The following is a 16,469-nucleotide window of genomic DNA, read 5'->3' as shown; positions in this document are numbered from 1 at the left end:
ATGGAGGAGTGTTCAGCCAGATAACATTCATAAAGATTGGTGTGACCCCAGTTGTTCGCATGGCAGCCAGTCACACCCACCATGCTCCACTCCATGTGACCCTGGTTTATTTATGTAACCATGCCAAGACACCTGGACAACAAGCCAAGCAAGGCTGTACGGACTCTGTAGACTTTATTGCAATGGTCAGTTTCCCTGTTTAAAAGGGGAGCAATATTTCATGTATTTCTGGTCAGGAGGCAGGTCAGATATCCACAAAATCTTACCCTGGCTCTTCTATCCATCATGGTCCAATTAGGAACATAAAAACTGCACCAGTTACTTTAACAGAAGTAGTTTATTTTTTTTTTCTATCTACTGTGTCCCAGGCTTCTTTATTATTTAAGAACAAAGTATGAGTGATGTGGGGATTAAAATCAAGAGCATCATTGAACTTCACCTTCCCTCCAACCAGTTCCCCAACTCCTCACCCCACCCTTTGTGCTTCCAATTCCTTCCTTAGTGAATGAAGAACTTAATCCCAAAAGCCCTGGTCCGGACTCCAGATTCTCTCCCTAGCTCCTCTTTCCTCTGCCCCCGTACCTGGGAAAGGCAGGTACCTCAGTTTGAATGCATGGGAGAGCCCAGAGTGGTGACAGAGACAGAGGGAAAGGCTTCCCCCTCAGGAAAAGGAACCGGGGAATAGAGTGTGGTGAAGTGAGGGCTTCCATAACCTGAGGTACCAAAATGGGGCCCTGGGGCCAGAGGAAAGGATACTGGTCCCCCTGAGAAAGGAGAAGCTGCAGCCTCAAAATCCTTCTCGTTGGGAATAATCAATGCTTGATCGTTTGCCCTTCTGGCGCCGGTTTCAGAACCACACTCGGACCACTTCCTTCTCAAGCCCTAGCTGTTCAGCAATGTGGCTGATCTGCTGCAGGGTGGGTTTGGGGCACTGCAGGAACATTTTCTCCAGGTTGCCTCTGACTCGGTTCTCGAAACTTGTTCGCTTTCTCTTCCGGGCTTGCAGTAGGGTCTCCGCTTTGCATTTCTCCTGAAGGTTCTCATTCTTGTCTGCTTCCTCCACCCACTTCTGCAGCACGGGCCGCAGCTTGCACATGTTCTGGAAACTGAGCTGCAGAGCCTCAAAGCGGCAGATGGTCGTTTGGCTGAACACCTTCCTAAAGAGAACCCCCAGGGTAAGCCCCACATCGGCCTGAGTATATCCCAGGTTGATCCTCTTCTGCTTCAGCAGCTTGGCAAATTCCTCAAGTTCTTTCTGCAAAGCTTGGATATCTTGGGACTCCTCAGGGTTCTGATCCACCTTCTCCTTCTCCACTTTCACAACAGCAGGGTGAGCAATGCAGGGCTCGGGGGAGGCCCCCTCAGAGTTGCTCTTCATCCCAGCTCCCACCTCAACCTCAGGCTGAGGGGTCTCCAGGCCACCGTGGGGAATCAGGCCCTTTCCAACCTGAGGTCCACAGTATGCCATCCCTCCACAGAACTCGTGAGGCGGAGGGTATGAGGGAATCCCCCACACCTCCGAACCTGGCCCAACTCCTGGCCCGATTCCTGGACCACCGGGAGGGCCTGGGAAGCTTAGCTAGGTCCGATGGTCAATCCAGCCCGGCTCTGGCCCTCCTGGCCCATTACCCCCACCGCCCGGAGGGGGCGAGAAGGCAAAGTCTGAAGCCAGATGTCCGGCCATGGGTTAAAAGGGCACCCCAAACCGGGGCCCTGAAAAAATAAGGCGAGGTAGTTTATTATAAGAACTGAAAAGGCAAAAGGAAAATGCCAAGGAAACAGAGGTGGCAGCTGAAGGAAGCAAGTGCAAGTAGAGTTAGTAAGGGGATGAGGTGACAGTTACTGGAACCTAAAACTTTGGAGGAGGGGCCCTGCAGAGGTGGAACCCAGACTTCAGAGGAAAGAGTGCGGTAACAGCTGTTGCCGGCATCTGTAAGGGGCACAATAAACACTGGTTCTGAGCATGAAAAAAAGCTGGAAGTGCAACTGCAGGAACGAAGAGCTGTCACCTCCCTGACACTTCAGGCTCTGGAAGCTCTGGCAAGCAGTCCCTCCTTCTCCTCCTCTTGTCTGAAGGCTTCCTCTAGCGCCCTCTGTTGGCGGAACTTAGCCAGGTGTCCGGTAGCAAAGCAGAAAGTGGTTAGCAGAATCCCAGCCCCAGCAGCCATGGGAAGCTAACACAGGACTCTAGTTTGGGCTATTATAATCAATGCTATTATGAGCATTCTTGTATATATTTTTGATGAATTGTGCACTCATTTTGGGGGGTTTCATACTTTGGAGTGAACTTACTGGATTTAATAGATACATACATTAAATGTTCTGGTGGGTGTTTTGTGGAATCTGGTGATTTCAATTTGCATTTTTCTAACTACTAATGAAGTTGAGCATCTTTTGCCATTTGGAGTTCTTTTTAGAAGGATGCTTGGTTACATTTCTAGCCCATTTACAGTTTGATTTTAGATCTCTTATTGCTCTGAGTGTATGTTGGGGGGTTAATATATTCTAAAGGATTTTTTTTTCTGTGTTGGGGAGTGAACCCAGGGCCTTGCACATGCAAGGCAAGCAATGTACCCCTGAGCTACACCCCAGCCCTTTTAATACATTTTGTTGATATATGCCTTTTTGATTACAGATGGTGCCTGACTTATGATGATTCCATTTAGCAGTGGTATGAAAGAAATACAAATTCAGTAGAAACCATATTTGAATTTTGATCTTTTCTTTGGCTAGTGGTATGAGGTTCCACAGTTTGTCACATCTCCCAGTCAACCATACAATTTCCAAGGGGAACAACTGCTACTCTATGTGTGATATCTGGTAGACTGGGTGTATTCAATATATTTTCAGTTTATGAGATTTTCACCTTCTGATGAATTTAGTCTGGATGTAATCCCATCATAAGTCGAGGAGCATCTATCTCTGCACTTCAGTGTTATGAATGAGTTTTGTTTCAACTTCTGGCAGTACTTCTCAGGGTGTATTAAGATTTTAATGGTTTTATACTCACCTGTTGTGTCATTTTGGTGGCTCCCTCACAACACCCCATTTCAAAGGGTGTATGAGAAGAGGGTACCTGTATTTTCAAAAGGATCTCAAGAGTTCCAGGGGCTCAGCCAGTCACCATGAAGTTAGCTGTGGTTTCTGGGATGTGGATATGGAATTTACTTTCATCCAACTTGGACCCAACCCAGAGGTTTTGAACCACCAAAGCTTCAATACAACTGTCAAGTTATTTAGGCCAGCTTGATTTATGCAACTTGTTTTTTTCATCTCCTATCATCCTTAACTATTTCTATTTTGATTCCTGGATCACTTTTTTTGTGTGTAGTTTTTTTAAGTTAAAAAAAAAAAGTTGTCTCCGTCCCTTCATAACTTGTCAGTGTATTTAATGAGGCTGGTTTTGAGTTACTGCTTCTGTCCCCACTGATAACCTAACTGGCTGGTCATAGTATCATCTGGAGGGTACTCCTAACCTTGGAGCTGGCTCTGGTCCTCTGTTTCACTGCCAGGCAGCTGATCCCCTGCTAGGTCAGGGACTCCGGTCCCACAAGGAGGCAGCATCCTCACCTTCCCAAGCCAGCCTGGATGTGACAGCAGGGGAAAGGATGAAAATCAGGCTCAACCAAGAGGAGAGAGATGTTTACTCCCCATGTCCTAGGAGAAGAGATAGATAGCTTCAGGAGAGGGTCCCTCAGAGTTTCTGGAGAGCGAGGAACTCAATTCAGGACAAATGGGGTCTTTGACACATGTGATGGAATTTCAGCCCATGTCAATGGAGGCACAGGTTTATTTAGGAAAGCAAGGAACACACATTCAAGGGAAAATGTGGGCCATCACCAACTCCCCTTTAAAAGAAAACCTGGGGGCTGGGGTTGAAGAGCTCAGTAGTACAGTGCTTGCCTAGCACATGTGAGGCACTGGATTCGATTATTAAAAAATAATAATAATAATAATAAAGTAAAGGTATTATATCCATCTACAACTAAAAAATATTAGAAAGAAAGAAAGAAAAGAAAAGAAAGAAAGAAAGAAAATAAACCTGGTGAGAGGTCATATGGGAAGACATGGGATGACATCAGTCTGGTGATCTTGAGGGGGCTTATGGTGGTCTGGTCATTCTCAGGATGATATAGATAGAGAGACTGCTTTGGGAAGTGCCAGGTCTGGAAAATATATGGAACTTTAAATTCAAATTATATGTCCTTGCCTTTCTTTTAGGTTTCCTTTCTACCTATTCTTTTATTTCTTCTGTCTTATCTCACTGAGGGCCCCTCAACAAAGCAGGAACAATAGTGTTTTTTTTTTTTTTTTGAGGCCACTTGCTGGTGTGGGAGCTTGAGGGGGGGTCTGCTTACCATCGAGGGTGGGGGATCACCAGTGAGGAGGGGCTGGGGGGCTTTCAAGAACTCTGAAGTCGGGGAGGAAGGACTCTGCCCTTCAGAGCCCTTGGTTGTAGGTAACAGCCAGGCTTCCCAGCAGAGGTCCCAGAGGTGGGGAGAGGGCTGAGACCTCTGCTGAAGGGACAGCCAAGGACTTGCTTTGAGGACTTGCTGCCTTGGAACATTCCCCAGAGGTCACTCACAAGCTCCTTTGCCTTTGGAGGCACGCAGGGCCAACCCCTGGATCTTGGACCATTACCGTGTGCTGCTGAGATTTCTCTCCCTCCTGACCTTGTCCTGTTGGAAGCGGCTTTGCTGCAGAAGCCACAGCCAGGTGGGACCCATTGTCACATGACCCACCCCCTTCTCTTGTCTGCAGATGCCACTTGCCTCCCAGGTCCCCTCCTATCCCCTCTCTCCAGTGTTCCTTTTTCTAGTCATGTGCCTAAACAGGGACTGTCCCCAGCAGCTGCCCTTCCACAAGGCTGGGCTGGCTCGGGGATCAGCTCAGCTCAGCCTGGCCTTTCTGCTGCCCTATCCCACTCCGGCTCTGCACTATGCTCCTCCCTGCTCCCCCACTGGCCTGGCTGGGCTCCCTTTTAGCGGGGACCCAACCAGGGTCTCTCGCTTTCCTACATGTGTCCCTTCACCACCCTTGCCCACTCTTACCAGCTCCACTGCCTTTGCTCTGCATGTTCCCAGGATGTCCCCCACAGACAACGACCTGTTTCCGGAGAAGAAGATGAATAGGGTGCAGTTGGACAGCAGAGACAAGGAGGAGATGGCTCAGGATGGCTCAGCCCACCAGGGCAGCAGCCCCACTTTTGTTCTCCAGAAAACCTCCCTGTGGGGACTCATAGGCCACCAGCCTCTGTCCTCACCACCAACTGCTCCCTGTGCCCAGAGACCTCTGCCTTTCTAAGGACAGGACCAATCTACTGTGTCTGCTCTGGCCAGAAGGTAGGGCTGTGATGGTTCAGGATATAGGGCCTGGGAGAGAGCTTTCTTAACTGTCATCAATTTATTCTAAAGCCCAGATTTTGTAACTTTTGGTCTCAGGACTCCTTTGCACTCTCAAGAAAGTAAAACCCCAAACAAGGAGCTTTTGTGGGTTGTACCTATTGATAGTTACCATGTTAGAAATTAAAATAGAGAGTTAAAAATATTTATTTTAAAATAACACGACCATTAATCCATTCTATGTCAATATACATATATAACATTTTAATGAAATATAATTATTTTCCTTGTTGCAAATATTTAGTGAGAAGAATGGTATTGTTTTATATTTTTGCAAATATCTTTAATATCTTTTTTAATAGCTGGATTTTCTTAATATGTCTCTCCATTCCATCTGTTGCAATATCACATTGTATAGCTTCTGGAAAATTCCACTACACCATGACAGAATAAGAGTAAAAAATGGTAAATAGCATCCTTTTGAAATTTTGTTTTTTAGTTGTTGATGGACCTTTACTTATTTATATGTGGGGCCGAGAATTGAACCCAGTGCCTCACACATGCCAGGCAAGTGCTCTACCACTGAACCACAACCCCAGCCCAGTAAATAGCATCTTATAATATAAAAATATATTTGGCCACCCAAGGTTTCCAGAACAGATTTTGAATACCCCTGATACCTTTGATACCTGATAGAGCAGAGGTCAGCAGTCTGTTTCTGTAAGGGACAGAGAGTAAATATTTTAGGCTTTTCAGTCTGTCTCGGTTAGTCAACTCTGCTTTGGTATCAGGAAAGCAGCCACAAATAATACTTAAACAAGTGGGTTTTATTAGAACATAGCAGCTTCTTTCCTGCATACTTTTGCTGTTAGGGGATCTCAGCTGCCTCTGCTGCCTCTAGCGCTTCATCCACCCATGCTCCCTAGCTCCTAGAATAAACACCACCTGCTCTGCTGCAGAGGCAAAGGGGCTACACCTGGTTCTGGGTGGTTCATGGATTCTGGTCTGCAACCTGACATTCCTCAAGGCCAGCATCATCTCATCAAGGAGGGCAAGGCCAGTCATCCTCTGAGCATTCCTTTGGCTCCCTGGCCTGACTATGTTGGTTGTCCAGCTGAGGAAGATGACCCCCAGACCACAAAGGATTGTCCTGGGCACTAAGGAAAACAACTTTGCCTAGAAAGGGCTTGAGACAGCCTTAGAAACTGTCCTGATGGAACCTGCCCTTCTTCAGACTCACCAGGTTCATCCCTTTGCCCTCTTTGTCTTCTATACCAGGGTGACATGGTCACCCAGAGTCTGATAATATGAGGCAAAGGCTTGAGTCCGAACAAGGTGGGGCAGGGAAAACTCCAGATCAAAGTCTACTCAGTTATTAGAAGTTCCAGGGTCTCAGGGAACCCCAGAATAAAACTCCAAAGTCAGTTTCTTCATGCCCAGAAAGAGACTGTGTGCCACTCTTCAGGACGAAATTCATCGGAGACCTTTCTTACCCCCTCCAACTCAACCAGGAAGATGCTGCTATTCAGCTTTAAAAATAGAACACTCAAGCTGGACTTTTATGGTCTTGTGAAGAACACTGCTCTCGCCCTCCCACACCTGGTCTCTGCCCCTGCCTGGCCCCGTCTAGCTGCCCAGAAGCAGCTCTGCACAAGCTCTGCAGGATTCTCAGCAGAGACAGGGTTCCAGGCAGATTTATGTGTTCGGCCTTGGCTGAGGCCTCCTCCCATGGCTCCCCTCCACAGTCCAGCTGCTCCCACATCCCATGTGGCTCAGGCTGGGACGTACTGTGTCTCCTTTCCTACCTCCACCCCAGCTTGCTGAGTCACTCCTGCCCGCTAGTCCCTGCTCCCAGCCAGCTCTGTGGAGGACCGACCCCAGTTCTTCCCAGCTGCCCCAGACCTTTACACTCATGAGGACAGTGATGGCTTGCGACTAACCATACCCTGTTGGGACTTAAGTCTGCCTACATGCTGAAATTTATCAAAAAGTTGGTTCCTTCCCTGCCTGCACTTCAGGTGCTGGCTTTGAAGCTTCATCTGACCTAGAAAGTTCATCTCTGTGTGTAGACTCTGTGATTAGTCTTCAAAATATTTCTTCAGGACCAGTGATGAATTCCATTACAGAGCTATCACATTTCTGGCGTCTCAAGACAGGACTTAGGGACAGCCTGGTGGGATGATGGCTGTGGGAGAATCTGGCCTAGGGAGCTAATTTACAGACTGATTGTAGAAATAACTCCAGAGTCAATGAAACCTCAGACAATAACAGCACTGGGAACCCGCTGACCCTGGACCTGTCTTGTTTTCCTTTGAGGTAAGGTTTCTGACATAATGGAAAGAGGAGACTGTAAGGATCGACCCCTGGAAAGGGGGTTGATGCACATTCTTTTTTTTAAGGTCCTTTGAGGATTTAAATGGGCATATCAGCATCCTGCATAGGCAGGGCCTTGAATGGTTGCCTGGTTCCATTAAGACAGAGTTGCCTCTGGGATAAGATCTTCTCAAACTAAACAGCTGAGACTATCTAAAACTTTCTCCAGAAACTGGAACGTAAGCAATGTAAGCTTTATGTCTTAACCTGTAGATATAACTCATGTCAAAACAGAAACAGTGGAAGGATGCAAAACCCAGAGAGGGAGAAAATGTAGTGATGAGGGGCAGCTGGAGAGACGCAGCATCCCGAGACAAGAATCCTAAATTCCTCACTGCCTCTTTGACGTTGGGTAATCATCTCACAGTGCCATATAAAAAAGCATATTTCTTTCTTCTGTTTTCCCTCTGGCTATGTGACACGGGCCCAAGTCTTTTCACACTTAAAGCTACCAAGAACCTATGAAGCCCCCTGGCTTTCCCATCAGCACCTGTGGCAGCTGCCATCCTGGCCCCTCCTTCTGCACCTGCGCCATGATTTTTGTCTTCTACCTGTGTGCAGAGGATTTGTAGGAGCCTTAGGGGAGAGAAAGGAGGGATGGTGCCTCACTTGACTTTGAACCAAGTCAAACCCATTCTTCACCCACTTCCTTGTAGCTGCCACAGAAGAGCCAAGGGTGAGGCTCTCTATTCTGTGCTTCCTGGGAACTCTCCACCGCTGCTTCACTTGGTCTGCAGACTAGACCTTGGAAGATGAGCCAGAGTCAAATCCAATGGCTGAGAGTTAGAGAGAAGATGGGTAGGTGCTGGTAGAAAACTCAGGTTCCTAAGCATGGTCTAGGAGAACAGAATGAGTGTGATAGTAGTCATTTGTCACCAAGAGCTGGTGAGGGTGGCCTGGTAAGAAGGAGAACATCTGCCTCTCCAGAGACTTGAGACCCCATCTCTTCATCCCTCATTCTTTGGCAGGAGGCAATGGCTGTGGTGAAGTCGAGGCCAGAGCATCCCAGACCTCCAGCATAGAGACGAGATCGCATGGGCCACTTCTGTAAGACACAGGATGGGTGGTGAGTGACTCTGCTGCCCTTCATTGTCCAGAATCCTTAACACCTGAAGCTTCTCCTTCCCTAGCACCCCTGCCTCATGCCTTCCCCTAGGCATCACAGCTCTGATGCCAGGGATCCCACACATTTTCCAGATACCCTGAGTCTGGCCAAGAGACACAGGAGGAGCTGGCTGAGGAGATCAAGGGCCCCCTCTGGTGGGCAGGAAGAACTCCCTCTCAACTGGGGTCCTCCAGGCATTTTCACTTCTTCCAGCAGGAGCAAGCAGTCCTAAAAAAACTCCATGTTGACTCAGCCCCTCCTCTCTAACAGCCCTTCCCACTAGGGACACAGGGTGCTTCTCCCTGGCTCACCTCCCTTCCTCACCAATCTGCCAGAGTTCTAGACCTAACCAGGTCTTCATTCTTTAATATATTTATCTACTACATGCAAAAGTCTTAACTTGGTCACCATTTTACAGTGAAGGATCCTGTTTTCATCTCAGAACTCTGCACCAGGTACCACCTTTAGCATTTTGGAGTTGTACCATTTTGTTTCTGAATCTTGCATGTTAGCTAGATTTGCAAGAAAGAAAGACCTCAAGTTTCAAGATATTTCAGGACCATGATATTTAGGGGAGAGAGGGTGGAAAGTATCCTCCATAAAAATAAAGTTGACCCCTTACGATGTTTTCCTCAGAGGGCAAAGTATGCTTCTCAACCGGCTCCTTACGGTGCCATCCTGGGGCCTGCTCAGGGACTGTGAGCAAGGTGTCTGGAATTAGACACTCTTGGACTCAAACCACACCCAGTCTCTTGTCCTCCCTCTGCTTCCTCATCTGTAGTCTTCATTTTGTTCTTGCACAGGTCAAGAGATAAGAGCATGCTAGAGCACTTAGCCTAGCTCCTGGCATAGCTTTAGCACTTCAGCCATGTTGTCTGTCATGGCAATGGCGATTATCATTAATTGCACTTATCATTCATAAACTTATTTTGTATTCAAGAGGAGAAGGCAAGCTCCTGTTAGCTTCTATTTCACATAGAATAAAGCTGAGGTTCAGGAAAGCTAGGTGACAGTATGGCAAACAGTGCATGCTGCACTATTGCCCCCCACTTGATTGTCCCAAAGAGTGGCTCTCTCCTGCAACAGGAGTTCAGAGGACACTGAGGTCAGTGTGTAAAGCAAGGTGTAAAGCCGCATGATGATCAAGGACTTTCCTGGATGCCATTTGCTTCCCCAAGCCCCGGCCCTAGGATATGCTCCTTTTTCCCTTTGACACTAAGAACCCCCAGAGTCTTTCCTTCTTCTTGGAGGAACCACATTCCCAGTTACCACCCCATGAGAAATACAGGGTTGGTCCCACCCCAAGAGCCAGTCTTGAGTCTTTTCCCTCTGCAACAGCAGGAAAAACTGACCCTGATGTCAGCTCTGCCCACAGCAGGGGCCCCAATCCAGTGCCCCCGCCTTTACTCCACCCTGCCTCAGGGTCCTGGGCAGAGATCTCCCCAGCCATGTCCCTGGGCCTATGACATACCTTGAGAGGGTGCAAGTGGCGGAGTCCACGCAGGAAGGGTGGCCAGGCAGGACTGGGCAGCTCATGGCCAAGAGTGCGGGTGAGATGAGCAATGTAGCTGGTGGCCAGCACCAGCACATCCAACTTGGAGAGCTTGGTGTCAGGCGGCACAGCAGGCAGAGCAGCCTGCAGGGCCAGGAAGGCCTGGCGCAGCGTCCTTACTCGGCTCCGCTCCCGTGCTGCATTCTCAGGACTGGCCTCACTCTGCACAGAGGGCCCCAGTGAGTAGGTCTGGCCCGAACCCCCATCGACCCTGGCTTCAAAAGCATTCTAGAAGTCGGGTGTCCTACTGCAGTAGTGGGTGCTGAACAGCAAAAACTGATAGACCTCAGCCCACCTTTGTGGTTCTCTGCCCCGCCCTGTTTTATAGCTGTGGGAAGGCCTGGGCTAGGGTCAGATGGCAGCAGGTGGCAAAGCTTGACTCAGAACCCAAGCGTCCAGGGTTCTCTCCATTATTCCCAAATTTGAATCCTGCTTATTGGGGTGCCCTTGGGCCCAGGGGAAACACAGAGCCACACCCTTTTCAGTAGGGCTGACCCTTGACCCAGCCAGGTCTTGAGATGAAGAGGCTGCTGTGGTAAAGGGGTAAGGGCGACAAACCAGGGGTCACAACAAACTAACTAGGTCCTATCTCTGCTGCTGACTACTGTTTGGGGACATTGGGTAATTCACATCCCTCCTCCGGGCCTCAGTTTCCTTCAGAGAAGTGAAGGGAACTCTCTGAGTTATGCTCTGGTTAAGACCAGCTCTGATTCATTCCAATCAACCCCACAGGGCTCTGAGGAGTCTCAGGGGCTGATGTCCTTACTCTTGGGCAGGAACAATAACACGGAGTGAGGCTCATTGCCTTCCAACCCCTGCCTCCCCGGGGCTCCCTCTATTGGACCAGGATTTCCTTACCCTGCCACGAGCCGGGCTTCTAGCTCTGGCCCCTCGAGGGGTAGGGGAAGATCTGCACCATCTTTGGTCACTCCAGCTGGGCTCTTCCCACAGGTCCTGCCTTGTCCTGCTAAGGCGGCTCCTCTTCCTGTTAGTGCCTGGCAGCAACTGTGCTTTGGCCTTAGCCCGGCCATGCCCCAATCCTGGCATTGCTGGTGCCCCTCTGGCCTCCCTCTGTGGCATGCCACTCCCCTGAGGTATAGGGCTGCAGCCCTCAGAGCAGGAACACAGTGCCTGAGGGAGTCCTTGGGTTCAAGCTCGCTGGGGCAGGCTGGCCATTCAGCCAGCGATGTCTACATCTGAGGAAGCTGGCGCCAACTCAGTCCAGCTTCGCTCCTTGCTCTGGGAAAACTGCCCACCCAGCACAGCCCCCGCGAAAATCCTCCGCCTGCCTCCCAACCCTGCTGAGGGGTGGGGGGTGCTGAATGCTGGGAGTGGCCAAGCCTGGGAGGAGGCCCATACTGAAGAAGGCAGGAGGATGAGGGAAGAGATGAGGTTGGGGTCATGGCTGACCCCAACGGTGGTCTTGTGGTGGATCTGCAGCTTCAGCTTTGAGGCACAAGTCCCTGGAGGTGTCCTGGATTTCTGTCCTCTGTGCCAGAAGACCACCTGCATACATCCTAGAAAGGCCTTTCCTCCTCTGGTTAATGAATGTGACCCTCCAGCCAGCCACAGGACACTACTCCCCACCCCCAAACACGCCTCCCTTTTCCAACTCAGGACTTTCACTTCTACCTTTCTGTGCACTAAAATGCTTTCCTCCAGCTCTGCCAGGGGAATGCTGCCCATTCTTCAGGGCTCTGCTCTTCATTTATGAAGACTTAAAACCTCAGAGAACCTGTGTCCCCACCTGATTGGCTAGTTTCCTGAAAACTCAATGTTCACAGATCACTATGTGCCAGGAACATTATATGAATCCTGTTGTTTATCAGAGTAGCCCTATGAGAAAAAAAATAGTCATTTTAGATGTAGGGAAACTAAGATTTTGGGGAGGTGAAATAACTTGCCCAGTGTCAAATCCAGTGAGTGGTGGGCTAGGATGAAAAACGGGCACAGTTAGTGAGACAAGAGGCTTCCCCTCCCTGTATGCTGTTCTGCCTCCCATGGGTCACTCACACGTCTGCCTTTTGCTAAACAAGAAGGCCTTGGAAGGCAAAGACTAGGACCCTGGTAGAGTTGCATCCTTTATATGGCTAAGTAGGAGGAAGGAAGCTGAAGCATAGAAAATCTGCCACAGTGGCCCTGCCTGTCCTCAAGTAACAAACTCTGCCTACAGCAGAATCCATCTTGCATGTTCCTGGTCCCTTAGTCTTGAAGTCCAGGGGAGACAATATAAGTAAAGTACAAATTTGGATGCTCATATAGTGAAAGACCCATCCAGCCAACAGAGAGAAAGGAAAAAAGAAAGATAAGTAAAACTAACCTGAATGTCCATCAGTAGGAAATTGATCAATTATATTCCTGGTGTATCCACACTATGGAATAATGTGTAAAACAAATCAGACAAACCTCTGTATTTACAGTGACATGAAAGAACTCTCAGGATACAATGTTAAACGAGAAAACCTAATAGTAGATCAATATGTATAATAAGATCCCAGCCTGGGGACTGGGGTTATAGGCATGTGCAAGGCACTGGGTTCGATTCTCAGCACTGCATATAAATAACTTATAATAAAATAAAACACCAAAAACCAAAAGATGTGTGTTAAGGTTATGTGCTATGTAAATGTTTAGTAAGGAGACTGAAAAGATGAATGCCATTTTTTTTTTCATTCCAGGGCAGAAAATTAAACATCTACATCAATTCATGGCACACTGTTGTCTTTGGTATACAAAAGTCAGCCTTCCTCCCTCTCGCCCTTTCTTCCATTCCCTTCTATTGCATTCTCATTATTCTCCCCTGTCATATGCAGCCTTTCCAGTGTTTGATGTACATTCTTTTGTTAGGAGGAGTGGTGTTTGAAAATATGTGTGCAAAGTCTCCTCTTCTACCTGCAGAGTCTAATCCCTCCCGCCTAAGCTAGGGCCAGACACAGGAATTGCTGCCAACAAACAGAACCAGCACAGCACCAGTGGAACAGCCAAAACGAGGTTATGAAGGGCCCTGTAGCTTCCTCCTTGTTCTCTTCCTTTATTTCCATCCTCTTAGTTTCATAATTTACTCCATGAACATCTGTGTATTCTTAAGTAAACCAAAAAATTGCCCACAGCTTTTGTTGCTAGTATAAATGCTATCTTATTCTTTATATTTTTAGTTGATTGTGGCTGCTATGGAGAAATGCTATTAAATTTTTTAACATTTATCTTGAATCTAGCAACTTTGCTGAACTTTCTTTTTCGTCTTAATGTTCTGTTGACTCCGTTGGTTTTTCCAAGTAGATAAAATAATGACCATTTATCTCCCCCTTTCTAGAATTTATGCTTCTAGTTTCTTTTTCTTTCTTTAGAGCATTGACCAGTGCTTCCAGTACTGTTAACCAGAGATAGTGATGGTAGGCAGTGTTTTTTTTTTAATATTTATTTTTTAGTTGTAGGTGGACACAATATCTTTATTTATTTATTTTATTTTTTTATGTGGTGCTGAGGATCAAACCCAGAACCCAGTGCCTCATGCGTGCTAGGCAAGTGCTCTACCACTGAGCCACAACCCTAGGCCCCTAGGCAGTGGTTTTTTCTCCACCCAATCTTAAGTGGAATGTATCAACAATTTCTCCATTAAGCAGAATCTTTACTGTAGGTTTTTGGTATATAACCAGCTTAAGGAAGTATACTCCTTGTTTGTCAATATATTTTTTAAAATTACAAATAGGCGTCTAAATTTATCAAAGGATTTTTCTGTATTGAGACAATAATTATTTCCCCTATTCATATGTTATATTATTAGATTTTTTTCATGATAATTCTTGCTTGAATTCCTGTTACAAGTCCCACCCAATTGTAATTCACTTTAAAAATACACTGATAATTCATTAGTTAATATGTTGTTTAGGATTTTTTGCAACTATTTCATAAAGGAAATAAGATTATAATTTTATTTATACTTATTTAGTTTTGGAGTCAAGATTACATTAACTTCAATACAATGAGCCGAGTAGCTCTTGTTCTTTTTTTCATTTTCTAGGAGAACTTTTTACAAAATATAGGAATCATCTATTCTTTGAAAGTTTGGTAAAACTTACCTGCAAAACCACTGGGCCTGGGTTTTTTTTCTTTGGCAAGTAGGGGAAGAGATTTTAGCTTCCATTTTTCTAATTTCTAATTGATTTAAGTTCCTTATTTCTTCTTAAGAGTATTTAGTATTTTATATTTTTCTATGAATTTATCCATTTTATTTAGGAACTCCAACACTTTAATGTACATAATATACTTTGGAATATATCTCCAAGAAAATGAGAAAAGCCAAATGTTCTATCCAGCAGGACTTTTATTCTATAAAATTAGTACAAGTCCCAGTACCAGAAGAGTGTGGGCTCTGAGCCATGGAGTGACAGTGCAGGACCAGACTGGTGGCACAGTCTGTGTACCTACCGACAACACTACCCACAGAATGGGCATGGCCCTAGGAGGCCTCCAGAGAAGGCTGAAGTTCTAAGTACTCCCTAGACCAGCAGTTCTGTGGCAGGACCAGCAAGATTAAGATTGTCATACTCCAGCATTGCCCAAATAAAGAAAAAAGAAAAGACTGACATGAAACATCTCCAGAATGCTGTACCGTAGTTGCACACTTTGTCAGAGGCACAATAATCCTGCCTAGTGTGAGGTAACCTTTTGCTATTGAAATTAGGGGCCATATGAAACTAACATGGCAATCATTAAGGACTAAGGATGTCTATAAGAAGCACAGAACCTCTTTGGATTGTAATCATGGGAGAACTCTAATCATAGGAGAACTGCCCACGAGGATCTCAGGGACAGAAGGTTGGCATTTGGATAGAAGAAGCAAAAACCACTCCAAAGACATCAGATGCCAACCTTTGAAACAAGCAGATAGTCAACAGTAGTGCCCATGCCAAGACCCTCAAATCAGTTTTTAAAAGCCACTCATTGAAAACTGCACCAGTTTGGGGGTCTGACTCTTGCTTTCTAACCAACCATGGAATAAGATAAGAAGCCGTGGAATGAGTGGCAAGTTCTCTCAGCTGCGGTGCAGTGTTCTTTTTCTCAGAAAACTCTCCCAGCTTCCATTCAGAGCTCACTGGAAATGTAATCCAGTTAGTGCTGAGGACAGACTTATAAAGGAAGCCATCAAAACCCTCACCAGATGACAAACTGGTGTGGCATCTTTCCTCTAAGGGAACTTACCCATTAGGAAAGGACGGAGATCTGGTTCCTACTTTGCTGAGCCTAGTAGGACAAAGTATAAGAAGAAAGACAATATTAAAGTCACACCTGCAGCCACAGGAAAAGAGATCTTCTAGTGCCCAAGTGCACTCCCAGTGCTAGGTGGCCTGGACACCCTCAGAGAGGTCCTCTACCATGAGGGTTCAGTTCCTGGGAGGACAGTAAGTTCATAGTCAGTGAAACGGGAACTTCTCAACCTTTCACATCAGGGTTGCATCCATAGTAAAGATGCTAGAGTAGAAAGGAAAACCTACACAGTGAAAAACAGTGTCCATAAATCCCCAAGTGAACTAGGATTGGGTGAGACTAATGTACAGAGCTAATGGTTCCCATGCCAAGAGGTACAGAGGCCATTTCTAGCATTCCAACATCTTAAGTGCTGCTATAATCAGCAGAGAAGGCAGATAGGACTCGGAGCTTATCGTGAAGGGCTCTGTGTACTGAACATCCTCTCTGGGCACAGCTCAGGTCCATGCTGTGCCTGACTCTCTCTACTGGCATAATGCCACATGATGCCTGTGTGTGGGTGGCTCTGGGAAGTGGTCTTTGATATAAAGTTCTCTGTAAGAACTTTGTCTCAGCCTGGGGCTTTGCCTCTAGTCTCCAGGGCGTGAATACAGCAGGGCACATTCTCTCAACTGGACTGAGTGAGCTTCCTGGAGAACACAGGCAGCAGAGCAGTGAAAGCACAGCTTTGGTATCATGCATTCTCTTCTCAAGTTGGCAGGCATAGCTACTTCATGAGAGGAAGGTTCAGGTGTGGTCCAGCTCATGGGAAGCTGGACCTTCTGGCTTTCACTGTGGCCTCTAGCAATGATAGCAAGCTTCCTTCTTTTGGGTTCTTTCTTCTTCATTT

The 16,469-nt window shown here is 46.9% G+C and overlaps 2 protein-coding genes and 1 pseudogene across 2 annotated transcripts in view; 1 reads left to right on the top strand and 2 right to left on the bottom strand.

Moving 5' to 3' along the window:
- Positions 1–328: 328 nt before the first annotated feature.
- Positions 329–2,978, bottom strand: LOC114091076 (POU domain, class 5, transcription factor 1-like; annotated as a pseudogene).
- The window catches only part of Prr30 (proline rich 30), a 30,440-nt gene continuing 15,090 nt past the window's right edge, over positions 1,120–16,469 (top strand). The window contains exons 1-2 of the mRNA XM_027933432.3: positions 1,120–1,175; positions 8,684–8,781. The gene's annotated coding sequence lies outside the window, so the exon portion shown is untranslated. The remainder of the gene's footprint in view (positions 1,176–8,683; positions 8,782–16,469) is intronic.
- Positions 3,756–12,933, bottom strand: Tcf23 (transcription factor 23). The gene is made up of 3 exons (XM_027933434.2): positions 11,231–12,933; positions 10,292–10,534; positions 3,756–8,760 (listed from the first exon to the last, which is right to left on the bottom strand). Exons 1-3 carry the CDS (start codon positions 11,450–11,452, stop codon positions 8,581–8,583), a joined length of 645 nt encoding a protein of 214 aa, XP_027789235.1. The 5' UTR covers positions 11,453–12,933; the 3' UTR covers positions 3,756–8,580.

The sequence above is a fragment of the Marmota flaviventris genome, chromosome 14, assembly GCF_047511675.1.
Source record: "Marmota flaviventris isolate mMarFla1 chromosome 14, mMarFla1.hap1, whole genome shotgun sequence".
Lineage (NCBI taxonomy): Eukaryota > Metazoa > Chordata > Mammalia > Rodentia > Sciuridae > Marmota > Marmota flaviventris.
The sequence above is the reverse complement of the archived record's forward strand: the minus strand, read 5'-3'. Positions and strand labels throughout refer to the sequence as shown.